The sequence below is a fragment of the Emys orbicularis genome, chromosome 1 (assembly GCF_028017835.1).
Source record: "Emys orbicularis isolate rEmyOrb1 chromosome 1, rEmyOrb1.hap1, whole genome shotgun sequence".
In the NCBI taxonomy this organism is placed as follows: domain Eukaryota; kingdom Metazoa; phylum Chordata; order Testudines; family Emydidae; genus Emys; species Emys orbicularis.
This window is the reverse complement of record NC_088683.1, coordinates 289,544,347-289,561,715: the sequence shown is the minus strand read 5'-3', so window position 1 is coordinate 289,561,715 and position 17,369 is coordinate 289,544,347. Positions and strand designations below refer to the sequence as shown.

General features: G+C 40.7%; 1 protein-coding gene across 1 annotated transcript in view; it reads right to left on the bottom strand.

Moving 5' to 3' along the window:
* Nucleotides 1-2,085: 2,085 nt before the first annotated feature.
* KLF12 (KLF transcription factor 12) overlaps nt 2,086-17,369 on the bottom strand; it is a 240,301-nt gene continuing 225,017 nt past the window's right edge. The window contains exon 8 of the mRNA XM_065418059.1: nt 2,086-2,267. Within this exon, the coding sequence (XP_065274131.1) occupies nt 2,086-2,267 (182 nt within the window). The remainder of the gene's footprint in view (nt 2,268-17,369) is intronic.

Sequence of the window (17,369 nt, the reverse complement as noted above, 5' to 3'; positions counted from 1 at the left end):
AGGCAAGCTCATGCAGTGACAACAAAGACTATTTTTTTGGTGCTGCTCTTTTAGTTGGGGAGCTGGAGTTGAACCCTTTTGATGCCCTTATCTGGGAGAGCTGATCAATTGTTCAGTATCAGGAGAACATTTACAAATGTATTTAGGGATGATCAAACTTTGGGCTTGCCAATCTTTATATAGTAGTGTCCCTTTAACGTTATTCTTCAATTATTTGCACTTGTTTTAGTGTTTAGTTATGCCTTCCTCAGCTGCTGGTTGAATTTTTCTAAAGATTGTTTTGATTTAAGAAGCCCTGTAACATAATAATTGTTATTTCAGGAATCAGAAGTTAATTCAGACTGGTCAAACATCATGGCATCAAGTGGCATCATGAATTTAATTTGTGCAGTTCCTGGAACCAAGTGTTCATAATTAAACGTACTGCAGAAGATGTTATGTGTTTACTTTTTATCTCTGAACTATAAACATCTCAACAAACACAACATTTCACCAAGGCTCTTTGTCACTTTGAGCTGAATAACAGATCCTCACGAAGAAGAAAAAAAACCCTGTTCTGTTTTAAAGAACAATTGCTTGCTAAGAGTTTCTCCTCTCTTTACCATACAATTTAATTAATACAAATTGGTTCACAATTATGAGGCTCCATGGGAAGGATAAACAATTTGCATTCATGTAAACTAAGGAGGTTTGGGTGGAAGATGCCTGCAGCGGCAATCTCTGGATCCTATGTGAAGGGTTATTTATAGCATACTGGAGGGTTGACTAATGTCTCCTTATCCTGTACTTCCAAGTGAGGAAACTAGCACCCTGTGGATCATCTCTTTCAGAGAACATCTCTTCTACTCTATTAACCCATTAACAGTGGGGGTTTCCCAACCCCTTCACCTATCTCACCTTTCCAGCCACAAAATAACTATTATATTTGATGGTAATGAAAATATTTAACTATGGTACTTAGCAGGCCAACAAACATCAGAAAGAATAGCGTAAGCTGTCAACATAACACAAAAAATCCAATGTGCTAGTTCTTTATGGACACCTTAGTTGGTACAAAGATTGGGTTTTGCAAGTCCTCGTTATGTTCTTGTCTTGAAAGCCATTTCATTCATTATTGCTTTCACCTGTTTGAGATGCAGCTGTTTCTTTTCTGCTTTTCCTCACTAGCAGTGGTACATTCAATTCCATTTTATGGATGGCCACGCCACTAATCTTGGTGCAAGTGGATATAAGATATGTTTCACTGTTTCCTTGTAATCAAATACATGTATGTAGACGGGTAGGATGCCTGGGTGACAAAAAACTGCACTTTGAAAACAGGGCAGTAGCTTGTAGATGGGGTCTTTCTATACAAACTGTTCTAAACAAATCCACAGCAGAGCACAGATGCTTATACTGTACTTCAGCTGAAATGCTGCTACCCCATTTTGTTTTACAGACTTCCAAAAAAAAAAAATCTAAGAAAAAGAAAAGGTTACATGTTTGGTGTCCTTTAGCAATGACAAACTGTGGTGAAATAGTAAAACGCCACCATCATTATTGCAAAAGTTTGCTTAAGTGCCCCTACACTTCAGACAGTGGAACCTCTCCAGCAAAATCTTCTCACTGACTTTCATGCAGCTTGTTTGTATCACAGATCAGGTATATTTTATATATTGATTAGACGGTACTCAAAAAAGGGGGAGACAATGGAATACTAAAGGTCTAGAGGTCTTGTTTTTGTCATTGGTTTGTGTTATCTGATCATCAAAATAGCAATAATTCTCAAGAATAAAATGTCCAACAGCTGAGAAAATGTACCGGCCATAAATGTTGTTAAAGGACACAGTATGGAAAATAATGCCCATTTTTGTAGCATTTAGGTTGCTATCTCCCAGGTGAACATGATGACATTTTGGGGGGTTGCCATGCTGGGGGGCTTTAACTTCAGATGGAAAGGAGAAGAGTGGCACTTCTTTTCCTGCTTTTTTGTTATGGACATCATGGAATGTCCTTTGTGTTAACACTGTAGAAGAGGATTCAGCCCTGCTGAATGCACGTAGTTAAGAGACCCAGCTCTTATACTCTGCTTGCAAGTAGCATTTCTCACACCAGCATGTGCCTACGGCGGTGCAGTGCCAAGTGATCTGAACGGGAAAAGCTGCGGTCACAGTCTGCACACTTGAATGGCTTCACTCCTGTGTGCTTGCGATAGTGCCTTGTCAGTTCATCTGAGCGAGCAAACTTCCAGGTGCACCCTTCCCAGGTACATTTGTATGGTTTTTCTCCTAGGATAGACAAGAGAGAGAAAGAAACAGGTAGTGACTTTCTATTCAGTTGATCCCAGTCACTCCAAGCCCTTCTGCATGCGCCCCACTCCCACTGCCTCTGGGCGGTTTAAGGAAAATTTTCAAAATTTGTACTTTCTGAATCTGCAGATTAAGACAAAATATTTTGGTCCAGATTTCTTCAATCCTACAGGAGTCACATGACTAAGAGAATCAACCGGATTAAGGCAACAGCAATCTGAGGACAGAGCTTTGTGCAAGCACTATCATTATGACAGTGCAATCCTTTTAGCTTGCACTTCCCCAGTCCACACCTGCTCTCAAAATGGCAGACTCTCCTCAGTTTTCATTCAAAGGCAGAATGCTAAAGGGAAGTCGCTCATTAGAAAGGCTCCATCATTTTTACAAACCACACAACAGAACATTTACTAGCACATTGTAAAAAGTCTATAAAAATAAAATATATTTCTCAAAATAAACAGAAAAAGAGCAATCAGTGAGGCTCTCTCCTTGTTCTTGTTCAGTTAGGGTAAATTCAATGGGATCAGAGCTAGGCCAATTCTGAATGCTCTGGAAAATGTTGTACTTAAAAAAGTAAAGTGCACTGCATAATACAGGTTCTATATAAGTCAATACAACACCAGCAGAATAATTCAAAACACCCTATTTTATCATTTACAAAATAATAATGTTGTTATGCAAACCCATTTCTATTCCTCTTATAAGCCACAAATTTATGTAATTTCATAACCACCCCAGCACTCTGTGGTGACATGTTAACTGCTCTTGGGTATCTCCCATATTCAGCAGTCTAGTGTGCATCAAAAACTGATAAAGAAAACCAGCTTGAGGTGTTTTTGTGCACATACATATGTGCTTTAAGGAACTCCACTGGCAAATTGAATTAGAATGTAGAAATTCATCAGGTATACTGTGGTTACAGTTGCTAAATCAGCCAGCCACAAGCAGTGTTATGAGGAAAAAAGCATCTCTACCTCAATGATTTCTTTATTAGAAACCATCTGCCCTAGCTTATTTATACTCTTGTTCTGGTTCATATTTAGGCTCCCTGGAATCCTGAGCAAAATGAGGAGCAAAATACTACTTCAATTACATAAAACAGTGAGAGAACGCTTACCTTGGCCCCCCACAGCACCTCCCTGCAGGTGTCTCTCCAAAAGTCAACAAACACTTGTTGAGCACATTATAATTTCAAAGGAAAAATCTCATTTATTTCCCAGTTTAGAAAATTGTTGCCACGGTTTAGAGGGATAAGACCTGAAACCTCCAGATGAAATGGCAGCGTGTGACTTTATAAAGAATTCATATGCTGCACACATATTTAGGTATAGCAGTAACAACATTTGAGCTAATAAGAGTTATACCTATTGCAAACCATCTAGGATATAATCTATATGCCAGCTAATACCCTACAATTTGCACTGCTTCTGATGTCTGATGGTGAAGTAAAACAATTACTGCAAAGACAATCCAGTATTCTGGGTTTTGAATTGATTACAATACATATCTGGAAGCAACAATGAGGATAGGAACTTTGTCAATCTAATTCTGTGATCCTCCATTGCATGCAAAATGCTGAATAATATTTATTGTGTTCTGGAGGTGCATGGCATCTGGCTCTCGAAATTCTGCAGCTAACATGAGGTGTATGAGCATGAGCTAAATGGCAGATGGCTGGCTATGTGTTCTTGCCAATGACAAAGTGCTACAAAAGGTACTTAGATTTGCCACGGAATTCTTACATACCCTTGCCACAAACAGTTGGTGTGGAATGCTGTACAAATGTACAATATTCCATCTGACCTGGCATATGAATGATTTCTAACTACAGCATGTGTCACTCCATCACTGTGCCCCCATCCTAAACACATTGTAAATCTCTTTTCATTCAGACTAACTTAAACAGACCTTTTTGGTTCCTCTGGTAATAGAGGCTTCCAAGGCAAAGTGGGGATGCAGTTAGTCTAAGTGCAGTACATTAAGCCACATGGGTACATGGGTGCTTATCTGAATCATATCCAGATTACCTGAAGCTCTGAGAGCTCTGTAAGACGCAGGGCCTTCCCCCCCTCACAGCCTCCCTCCCACAAAAGGGCCCCAATGCCCCTTGACTTGGAAAGAGGAAGGCCAGGGGAAATGGCTTCTGCCCTCAACTAGGAATGAGACATACCAGAGATAAGTAGTGAACCACTCCCACTGGGCCATTCCCTAAGATGACAACCCTGCAGGTAAGAAGTATGTGGAAGATGTGGAAGGAGGTCGTTCTGTGGCACTGAGCTGGAGTACTCCAGCTTCAGCAGCCAGTCTCCCTTCCCATTCAGTCCTGCCTGCTCAACCCTGGAAAAACTGGTACTGGGAATGAGCCTGGAATCACCCCATTCCTCTTTGACTAACTGTGGGTAGGAATGGAAGAAAAAAGAGAAGATAGGAAAAGGAGGAAGAAACCTGAGACACAGAGGGTATGTTGATCCAACCCTGTGAATCAATGGAGTTTAAAAAAAGCAATGAAGCTGCAAATTTTTCCCCATATTTGGCTGGGATGACCTGGCCCCTAATCTCCTGCTCCACCTTAGGGCTTCCTGGTTTTTGTGCTGAAATCTGATGGGTAAGAACATATGAGCTAAAGTAAGGTACCTCAATGAGAGTGCACTTTTAGTCCTAGAGAAGTGGCTGGTGGAGTTCTGCTGCATGACTACTATCGTACAATGTATGGTTTAAATGGATTAGGCAGGACTGAAAAAGGACCATTGTGGAAGGACAAGGCTCTAGTCAGTAATGTTGATTTTCTTGTCCAAAATAACCCTGCTATTGTTTGGCAAGGTTAATTACGTTTAATAAGTTGCAGGTATGACTCAAATCCAAAATGGAACTAGTCATTTCTACTTTCTATTAATAACCCAAATATTTTTAACATCTCTCCAAAACATCCCTTGTCGTAGTCCAGATGCTACCCTCCCAAGTACCTTAATTATTGTTATTAAATGATTTATCTCTCCCCACCCATCTTACTCTCAGAGCAAAGCACTTCAGAACATACTTAACGTTAAGCACATGCTTAAGTCCCACTGACTTCACGTTAAGAATGTCATTGTACTTAATAAGTGCCACAATGCCTAATCAATTAGCCAAAATCTAGCTTCTACCCTTTCCCAACCTATATCCTATCCTCAGCTGTTTCCCAGCCCCCGGAATTCCTAAACAATCACTTCCCTCCCATCTAACCTGACCACTTCCATAAGATCAATCACCTAAGGAAAGTGCTCCCTCACTCTCCCCATCCGCAGACACTCAGATATCCTATTTCATGCAATTATATGAACAGGGGAGAGCGCCAGGCATCAAAAGGGATCTCTCTGCCATATGGACTCTCCTCTGCAATACTGATGTGTTTGTCTACTGAAGCTTTTCCCAGGAACAGGGATTTCTGTCAGATGCTTCAATTCCCCTGTAGACAATTATGGAATAACCTGCCTTTGGGGAAATTTCTTTCTACCCTCAGGCAGTTAGTGGTTTATGTCTTGTAAAAAGAGGTTTTATGTATTTTAACTGTGACTGTTCTAATTATCCATATGAATTTATTTATATCTATATCTATATCTATATCTATATAAAATCCATGGAAAAGCCTTGCAATTACTTCTCACTGTTTAGGAAGTTATTGCTACAATACACTCGTAACAAAATGCCCAGTGTGGAGTACCTGTGTCATCTGGCGGCAGCGCCTATATCACCATCAAATTAATTCTGAAAGGGAGAGTACAGTCCCACCACACCCAAACTGACACGGCGGTTGGGCTGGGAGTTACAAATTGACGGCGACAATAGATGACTACATTTGGGAGTGAACCCAACAAATGCAAAGTGTTTGAACAGTTCAAGAATCTCTTTACAATAAAATGGCCATTGTATAATTAGCAGCCTTAGGCATTCCCAGAGGATGACAGCAGATTGTAGAAGCAGTATAAAGGCAAAAAAATGATGTCATTTAAAGTTTTATTCAAATTAATTTTAAACAGTAGTGTCAAATAGTTTTGAATTTTTAATGAAAAACAGCAGCACTTAAAGCATTTTCCCACTTCAAAGTGCTTTACAAACCTATTTTTAAAAATGATTATTGCTTTACAATAATCAGGCTTCACCACAGCCCTGGGAGGTCAGTATTATCATCTTTATTTTGCAGATAAGGAAACTGAGGCAGAGAGCTTAAGTGACTTTCTCAAGGCCCCAGAAAGAGTGAATGGCAGAATTAGACTTACAGATCTCAGATCCTGACTCCCTGTGCTCAGACCTTCACTCACTCACTCTACAAAACCCAGAATACCATTTCAGCACTAAGATTTAATACATTTTAAGGAAATGTTTTAGAAGACAACTTGAGAATCTATGTACTTGGTCTGAGCTCCTGACTCACTATATGTCTTTGGTGAAGTTACTGAATTTGACTTTTATGTCTTGGTACTAGTAAGATATGCAAATACAGCTGTGACGCTGGCAGGCCTGATGCCAGCTCTTGCCAAGACTGCAGGCATTAGCTAAGAACTAACAAACTCGTAGCTGGAGACCAGACCAGTTCACCTTACCTTAGTTTTGCTCAAAATAGGTATTAGTCTTATAAGAATGTATTTAATGTCTCGACCCTATGAAATGCTTGCAAGTTGCTCCATGCATTAATCTAATTTATAATGTTTGTATTCCGTGCTATAAGAAAATATGTAACTTTTGCTTTATAATTTTGAAAATGTTTGCTCTGAACTTGTGAACCTAGGCACAGGAATGTCTCCTCCTCCCATCCAGAAGGACTAACAAAATCACATAGGCCATCAAGGAACATTGCAATACAAAGGACTGGTTAATGGCCCTATCACACCTGGGAAATGCTACGTGCAAGGAAGCTTGTCCTGTGGACTTGGAAGCTGAATGAAGGAAACAAAAAAAAGACCCAGGGAAATTTTCCATCTCTCTCTTTTTGCCTGTTTGAGCTCTGTGACAAGGCCAGAGATACCAAACTGCAGCCGGAAAGACACTTTGAACTGATGGATCACAACAACTCTGTCACCTTTAGGATATAGATGATAACTCATTTGTGTGTATATGTTTGCTTGCTTTAATCTGTAAATAACTCTTATTTCTTTTTTCTAGTCAATAAACCTTTAGATAGTTTATTACAGGATTGGCTACAGGTGTTTTAATTTTTTTGGGTGTAAAATCTAGGGTACCAATTGATCTGGGGTAAGTGTCTGGTATTCTGCGACTGGAAGCAACTTCACCATTGTGTGATTTTAGAATAAATAACCATTTATCACGAAGTCCGGTTTGTCCTGGTGGTAAGATAGACTGGAGAGTCTAAGGGGACTGTCTGTGACTTCATGGTAGGACGGTTATAGTGATTTGGGAGTTCACATTTGTTACTGGTTTGGTGAAATCTAATTACAGAACACACTACTAGTTTGGGGTGTCTGCCCTGTTTTTGACAGTCTGCCCTGAGGTAGGTACTCACGGTTGTGAGCCACTCCAGACAGCATGACAACAGCATCTCTCTTGGACAAGGGGCAAGTTTTATATCAGCTAAGCGAGTTTGGGAAACTAAATTATAAGAGTGGAGGCGGAGCATAATCTAGTGTAATTGGTTGGGGCATACAACTTAGTATTCAGGGTTCTAATCCTTGTCCTGACACTAACTCAGTGTGTGACCTTGGGGAAGGGAATCAGTTTCTCCATGTGCAAACTGGGATAAAACAGTTTCTCCAATTAAAAATAAGTATAAAATCTACATCCAACAGAACAGAGGGAATTTCATGATGTTTTTGACAATTCTTAATGCTATTATTTATATTCTCAGTCACTGATCATTCAATTCAAAGTCAGCTACTTTTATGTTTCCTTATCTTTACATGTTCCCTCTACATATAGCTCTTGCTCTCACCTGCACTACTCTGCCCTGGCCATTAGCATGGCTCTTGATTGTGATCATATCCACTGTGTCCCCTCCACTTCACAATCATTCATATTTATTGCCTCCTGTCTTTGTGCATGGTTTCACACTGCCCTACAATGACCAGCTTGTTCTCATTTGCCAACTCACCACCCTTCTTTCCTTCAAACTGTCCTAAAAATCCCTTCTTCTGCCTTGCCCACAAGAAGCCGTTAATAATGTGGGGAAATACACGCACAAAGTTATACCCAACTCACTGTGTCTGTATCAGGAGAGGGGAATAAAACCAAAACTAAAACCCTGCACCATCACTGCTTTACTTTGACTCTTCGGGTTTGTGACTCACTATGTTGATAGGACCTATATAATACTCTAAGATAGACAGATAGACTTAACTCTTTGGGACAGGGATTCTTTATCTTTTACCTACTGCCCAGTGCCAATCACATTGCTGGTGCTTAACACATAGTAAACACTAGTGTGAATGATGATAATAATTAAATCAAAGGTAAAAATAAAGTTATAAAGATTTCAAAAGTTCTGCAGAAGAAAATACACTTTTCTAGAGAATTCAAGGTGTTCAGAGAATGGAAGTGGTACTTCTGCCTGGCAATAAATGCAATCTTGTAAAATTTACAAGGGCTCGATCTTGCAATACTCCCAGTAGTATTTGCTGGATCCGATCCCCGCCAGGCAAGTCTCTTCAAGATGTTAACCTACAATACTTATTATATATGTTGTGGTAGCACCTAGAACTCTAGCCATGGACCAGGATCCCACTGTGTTAGGTGCTGTACAAACACAGAACAATGAGATGGGCGCTGTCCCAAGTTGTTCGCAGTCCCATTAAATAGGCCAGTGGCAGATACCACCAATTTGAATGACTAAATGTACTCTCTCTACACTCATGCACATCACACATCATTTGAAAGCTTATTATATCTACTTTAAGATAAGGAACGATGTGGAGCTGTCAAGTGGTGCCATTACCTTAAAAATGGGGATAAACAATGACACCATTAACACATTAAAATGACTACTTTGAAATATTTGCATTCATTTGTTATTTTAATGACCCTATGTGTTATTTCAAAACATAAAATTGAATTTCTTTGTGACCGCCATGCATCACAACAACGAACTCTAATAATATGTTTGTACAGGTATTACTGAAATGTAACAGCACCGGTGACACTTCTAGTCAACATCATTATCATCATCTTGTTCATCATTATGATCTCTGTTGAGAGTTACCGCAGTCTTCATTGCCTTGGATGCACACTGCATGCAGGGAAGATTGTTCCAACTACAGACATAGTTTATTGTGCAGTGACACCTACTGGTATAGGCACAAATATGATCTTGTAGAAGTTAAGGTACCATTGGGCCCTTAAGGAACACAGGATGTAGTTCATCATCCACATTTTGCCATCCATAATGCAATGGTGATCCAATATCTGGTATACCTATGTGCAAAGGCATTCAAAGCTTTGCTTGCCATGATGCTCTTTTGACATATTCTTCAACTGTCCTCACCTGGGGGGAGTTTGGCCAGTCACTTGTCCCTTTTGATGGCTAGATTGAGACGCAAGCAATTCCGGCCTCTGTGGGTCTCCTTTTCTTTCTCACTCTTGTCATACAGCATGGCTACCAACTTCCTTGCTGCAGAAATTGCAGTTTGTCCATCACTCTCTACCAATTTGGCAAGATCACTGAACTGGTAAGCTCCCGTTGTTTTGACAACATTAAATACACATTCCCTCCCCTTTCCCCCAATATCAAAAAGGGATGATACAGTCACATCCTGTTAATGTGTGTACAGCAGGAAGTGTGTTACAGAAGTCACGAGCGAGTACATCACAAATTGCACACACAGATATAAAGCGACCCTTGTCAGTTGTGCTGGTAATGGTGCCTGTTTCAATGCACATGTTACCTATGTGTTCCATTTTTGGAAAGCAGTTAACAGCAAGGACCACAATATCTCTATCTAATTACTATGGTTCCTTTGACACCAAAAGACCCAAAAGCCAGGCTGCACATACAGCATTCAGAAGCATCCTTGTGTCCACTTCCTCCTGAGTACTATGCAAGTTTTGGACTTCTTCAGCACCTCTACTGGCAGGGCCGGCTCCAGGGTTTTTGCTGCCCCAAGCGGCAGAAAAAAAAAAGAAAAGCTGCGATCGCGATTGGTGGCAGCTCCACCACGCCGCTTTCTTCTTCGGCGGCAATTCGGCGGCAGGTCCTTCCCTCCGAGAGGGACAGGGACCCTCCGCCGAATTGCCGCCGAAGAGCCCAACGTGCCGCCCCTTCCCCTTGGCCGCCCCAAGCACCTGCTTGCTCAGCTGGTGCCTGGAGCCGGCCCTGTCTACTGGTGATGGACTTTGCTACTTCCCTACTGGAAATCCAGCAAGGCGTGTTTGTGTTGGGTGTGCTCCTACACTCTCAGGTGCATTTTGAATGATATATTCACAGAGGAATTTTACTAGTGACTGCTTGTTGTATGCCACATTTAGAAACTTTTTCCACGGAGACACAGTGCATCCACCAATCATCTAGTATTTCTTGCATCCAACCTTATATCTTGTCCGGCATTGTCTTTCTGCAGTTTTCACAGAGTCACTATTGTCATAGCTGTCAAAGACTTCACTTACAGAATTACCTTTGTCAGGTCCTTTCAGGATCTGCCCCTAGTACATCGGAGGTGTGGAATTTGTCTCCAGCCATCATTTGTATGACAGCCATGGCATCTCTGATGTACACTGTGTGAGGGGGAAGGGTCCCAGAGCCTGGGCTCCAGCTGCAGCCCAAACGTCTACATCACAATTAAACAGCCCTGTAGCCCAAGCCCAGCGAGCCAGAGTCAGCAGACATGTGCCAAGAGCAAGTGTTTAATTGCAGTGTAGACATACCCATGGGTGTGAGTAAGGGTGGAGGGGTTTTACTGTCCTTTATGCTGCTACATGGCCGTGCATCCTGGACTACAATCTGGCCGTGAGAATTTGTAAGTACTATAGTTCTGGAAGGTAAAATATTAAGTGATAAATTAGAGAAGATTTTATTCTGCATAACAAAAATCAGTATTCCCTTGTGCCACACACAGACAAACCCCTATGCATCTCATATTTACAAAGTCAAGGGGCATTGCTGCAAATATTTTTCATAACCTAGAGACAAGAGCAATCACAGCTAAAACTAGACTCACTTTCCTACATCATTCCCAACAAAGTGCTTTGGAGTAAGTGTGGGCACTTTTCCATGTTGGCACTGTATCAGACTTACAGTGCAGAATAATTATTCCCTTGCTTTGTGTGTGCTTAAGGTGAATTTAGTGCTCACAAACAGCTCCAGATTAATGAAATCATTTAATTGTCTGCAGAGAGGCTGTGAGATGAGAATTGGAAGTACAAGCTTTTTGTGATGTGGACTCCTGTCCATGAGGAACTGGACTAAGAGATCCATCTCATTACACCCAGGCTACTATGGGTATGTCTATACATCAGTAAAAGACCTAGAGCTGACCTGGCTCAGCTGACTCAGGCTTATGTGGCTCAGGCTGCAGGGCTATAAAGCTGCAATGTAGACGTTCAGACTTGGGCTGAGCCCAGGTTCTGAGACCCTGTGTGGGGGGGAGGTTCACAAAGCTACAGTTCCAGCCTGAGCCTGAACATCTACACTGCAATTTCATAGCCCAGCAGCCTGAGCCCTATCAGTCCAAGTCAGCTAACCTGGGCCAGCCATGGCTGTGGGGTGAGTCTTTTATCGCAGTGTAGATGTACCCTATGTGGCTAGTAGATGCTATCTACCAGGGATGTGGTAGAACTGGGAAGTCATTCCCCATAGTCCATTGTCAATTTCTTGAGCTATCTGATGACTAATTTTTAAATATTATGGGCCCTAGCCTATGACATTGAAGCCACTGACTCCAATAGGAACAGGATCAGGCTCTAAGAGCCCAGTTCAATAAAAGAATATGGCTATCTTCCATGCTGCAGCAGCCTGCAGGAAAAACCATAAGCCTAGAAATGAGGACTTCCATGATATGCACTTGTTTCCACAGTGGAAAGCTCTACTGTTTATTGAATCTGGCACTAAATTTTAGAAAGTCTTTCTTAAAAAATAAAAGTGACACCCAAGACAAATATAACTTCCTATTTTATTTAAAATATAGTAATTTATAAATTGGTTTTGTTTATTTAAATTTCCAGTTTTCTAGCCCAGGATATGGGCCTGGTCTTGCAACCCTTTAACCCATTGGTATATTCACATGAAGGGCTGCAGGACTGGAGCTAAGGGAGCAGGCAAGACATGCATGGGGGAGGGAGTGGGAAAAGAGATGTGTTAATTTTACACTAGGCCAAAACTCTACAAAACTAAAACCAAATCCAAATGGATTATCTAAAGGATGATGTTTCCTCTTAATATTTGTCTAAAGAAGGGATTACAAGCCAATAAATATATTTCTGTAATGTACAGCTGGCAAAAGGCATTAAACAATTCTTAAAAAAACCCCAAAAAACAGGTAGTGAATGGAGTTTTAAAACCTACAGAGCAAAAATAACTTTTTTGGTATCTCCTATTTCTTAAGTCTGCTCTGAAATGCTGAAAGGAAAATCTGAACAAAAACTAATGACAGGTGTCCTTTCATATTAAAATAATATATGGAGCAACAGTGAGTGAGAGGAATGCAAAGTTTGAAAAAACACAGACTAAACAAAACACCCATGTATTCACTAGCCCTCTCTCTACATGGCTGGCATTTCAAACCAGCTGAAAAGGAACAACTTCTGTCACAGGAAATACTGGCACTTTCTCAGGTACACAAATGCATAGCTGAAAAGTTTAGTGTCTCCACATAACACTGGTGAAGAGCCCAACACTGAAAAATGGCCTTCATTATGTCTAAGGCTATAGGTATTTACTCTTAAATCTAAGGGACACTATTGATCAATGACACGCCCTCATCCCCGCCCTCCCAAGTTCAGACACCTATCTGACCTTATTGCTCATTGCTATTATATTAATGAAAAATTAAAAAATAAAAAGTCTGTAAAGTTAAATATTAACCAATGTAAACTGAAAATTGCCCCCATCAAAGAACTATAAGATTTACCTGAAAAGCCGGCAAAAATGATGAGCACAGTGTCTCTGACCCAGTGACTTCTTGATGACAACTGGCAGAAGGTACAGAGGGTGCATAGGATTTTACAGGGGTCCCCTGCATCAGATATATGTATAATAATTCATGAAAGGGAGGCATGTGAGATTTCTGCCTGGAGCCAGTAGCCTACTGCTCATCACAGTCATGGTGAAAGGTATGTATTGATAATATTTAATATTTATTTGTCTGTACTAAAAATTATGTTCTTAAGGCAGGTAACCAGGAGGTGATATACCTTGGATAGGTTCCTTTCAAGCAGGGGGTAACAGATGCTTATCTACCTCTCTGGACATTGTCTATTATGTGCCCCACAATGTAGGCTTATTTGCATACTGAGCCAGCTGCTGATTAAAAGACTGAAATCTACAAAAAAGAAGTACTCAGGAAAAACCCAACCAGCAGGGGGATGTCTTGCTTATGAATAAGGACAATAGATTGTTCTGATATATTTGGGGATGCAAAGACACCCAGGATCTTTCATCAAGGAGGCAAGCTGACATGAATGTCTCATGAATGAATCACAGCCAAGCCTGGCTGTAAACTGGTGGAAGAACTTTGGGTAAGCAGGGTTCTATAACACAGGAAAGCAGCTAGTTAAGTAAATCTAGGTTCTAGAATCTGTGTTATGATTTTATTTTATATGTAACCAATACTTCTACTTGCTGTCACTTGTCTCTCTAAACTTGGTTAAATAAACTTTCACTTGCTTCACTATAAACATATCTAAGTGCTGTGTGTCAAACAGAATGGTGATCTGATGTGAAACTTGTAAGCTGAGTGTACTGCTTCTTTGTAAGCAGCAAAGCTGTGTCCAGTAGACCTGAGGCTGGACACTCCAGGTCAACAGTCAGAGGGCTCAGGGTCTGGAGAGTGCCTATCGCTAATCTGTATAGAGAGAGTGGGGCCTGCACAGGCCTAGAGCGGAGTGCTCATGTTGCCCGGGACCGGTGGAGTCAGGGAGCTGACCCACAGCAGACACAGACAAGACTTCCTTGCGCTAAGGGCCAGTGGTAGTGAGGTGCTTCACAGGGTGACCGGGTGTCTGGTTTTTGGGACGGTTTGTTTACCTGAAGTATCCGCAGGTTGCAGCATCCAGCCGATTGCAGCTCCCACTGGCCACAGTTCACCGTCCCAGGCCAATGGGGGCTGCGGGATGCGGCGCGGGCCAAGGGATGTGCTGGCCGCCGCTTTCTGCAGCCCTCATTGGCCTGGGACGGCGAACCGCGGCCAGTGGGAGCTGCAATCGACCAAATCTGTGGACGCTGCAGGTAAACAAACTATCCTGGCCCGCCAGCGGCTTTCCCTGATGGGCCGCGTGCCAAAGGTTCCCGATCCCTGAGCTAGATTATAGTTAGAGCTATTTGGAAAAAATGTGAAGATGGATGATACATTCTGAACATTTCTGCAATATTTTCCTGCTTTTCTCTGAAATTTCAAAATTTCCATCCTTCTACAGAACATACTCACACAAAGTGAAACATTTTGCACAATTCCCCCCTCACACACAATTTTTTGGGTCAAAAATTTTTAACATTTGACATTTGTGCCCAGTTCTAGTTACAGAGAAAAAATTGGGCTGACTGAAAAATGAAGGAAAATTTTCCTGAACATAGGTTTTTTTCCCATTGAAATGTTGATGAAAAATTTCATCAACATTTCTAATTTTGAAATGTCTAACCAACTCTGTGGAAGACTTTGAAGAACTAAAGTAAGCTTAATTCTGTAGGTCCTATTAAAACGTTTTTAAAATTAATGACTCTCCTCTTCCCCATACCAAGTTACTTTATAACTCCAGGTATTTGCCTCTTTAGGAGGTTCTAATAAAATAACACCACTACCACCACTACCCAGTTAACCAGCCCCCACAACTTTATGCGATTAAATTCCACAATGGGTATGAATGATGACGTTCAGTTATTGCACGGATTAGGACCATACAAGTACGTAGGTAGAATGCAATGAATACATACTTTAGGTATGAATACAGTAGAGTGCTTTCACCCTTCTGATCTATAAAGATTACTCATTTGAAGAGTCACATATTAGCAGTTTTCTGTGAGTTCAGTGAGACAGAAACTAGCCTGAGAAAACCCAGGTCATCTGATTTCTCATAGTTTCTTCTTCTTCTTCAGGGAGATAATAAATCTGAGCACATGCTGACTGTAAGCCCCTCAGGCTCCCATCACACCAGATATTTTCCAACCTTTTTAGATGATTTGGCAAAATAACAACAAAAACCTGATACTGAAAAGATAAAATTGATAGCTGGTACTTGTGACTTATGAAATATTCTAATTTAATAGCGAGATCTGTTTGAATGTTTTCTGGTTTTCTAATTGCAGAAACAATTTGTTATTCAAGCTCACCACCTAGTGGATTCAATAGCCACAAATGAGAGTTCATTGTTTACACTAGCATTTGAAGTAACATTGGTGAACAGAACTTCCTATTGATAGTATCTTCAAGTATCCAGGTCACACAGGGAAAAGATGATATTATATTACCGTCTACAGTTTTTTTAAATTAAATTTAAAAGAACTATAGTTTAATGTCAACATTCCTTAATAAAAATATTTTTAGAATTTTACTATATCAAAATGATTGTGTATCTATTTCATTTGCTGTAAATATATATCAAGTGTACAAATACATATTAAGGAGCTTTCACACCAATTCTGCTCAGCTAAATTATTTGTAGCAAGATCAAATGGTGCAACAGCAGACTCCATGAAAAATTAAAATTATTCAATGCCAAGTTTCTGTGATCTTTTGTCAGAAAGAACTTGCTCACCCTTGTGTGCATGGCTGTCATAATTCATTTATACCTGTCCAATACTGCACACTAATTACTATGGGTCATACATAAATAATTGACTCAGCTTGCCTGAGGCAAAGGTAAAGACTAAGATATACATGCAAGATGAGATTAATACCTACTGTAAATTCACAGTCAATGCTGTATTTAAGGAAGACTGTGAGCTTCTCACAGAGACCAGAAAGGTGTTTTGTAAACATGTTCAGTTTTAACAACACATTACAGAATTTCTTATCTGATCAGCTAGTTGCCTAAATTTGACACTCACCTTCTTTCTGTTTAATTTTTATTGTGTAAATGGAAGCAGAGATGGAAGCAGACAGTATAAAGCAGTCAAATCGTGTACATGCTGTGAGCTTTTTTGTGGTACTTTTCTTTGAGATATTTTCAGAAGGAACAAACCAACAAAAAAGATCACTACAAGATACCCAAAGCAGTTGTCATTTGGTATAGGTACAAAGACTCCATTACTCCCTAAACGCTCCTGAAAAGTAATTCTAGATACTAAAATACTTATCAAACTGTCTGTACTGGGCTATCTTGATTATCACTTCAAAAGTTTTTTTTCTCTTACTTAATTGGCCTCTCAGACTTGGTAAGACAACTCCCACCTGTTCATGCTCTCTGTATGTGTGTATATATATCTCCTCAATATATGTTTCACTCTATATGCATCCGAAGAAGTGGGTTGTAGCCCACGAAAGCTTATGCTCTAATAAATTTGTTAGTCTCTAAGGTGCCACAAGTACTCCTGTTATTTTTGCGGATACAGACTAACACGGCTGCTACTCTGAAATCTAGATACTAATGCCTTTTTCAAACTTGGGGGCCTAACTTTAGGTCCCTAAATATGTGACCAGCCTGACTTTCAGAGGTGCTGGCCACCTCCATCAACTTGGATGCAGATTGAAGGGGGATCAGAGTGTGTGTGTGTGGGGGGAGGGGGCAGAATTAAGAGAGGACAGCAAACAAGAGTAAACTGAGAGGAAAGACAGTCAAACAATCTATAAGGAATGGTGCTAGGGATGGGCAGTTACAGGAAGCTGAGAAGAGCGCAGCCTGCCAGAAGAAAACCTGATTACAATTAACAGGCCACTGGAGCTTTTCTTCCATTTTGGGAGGGGACTATTTCCTTAAGAAGTATTTTTTAGTAGGGGTGATAAGGATGGAGAC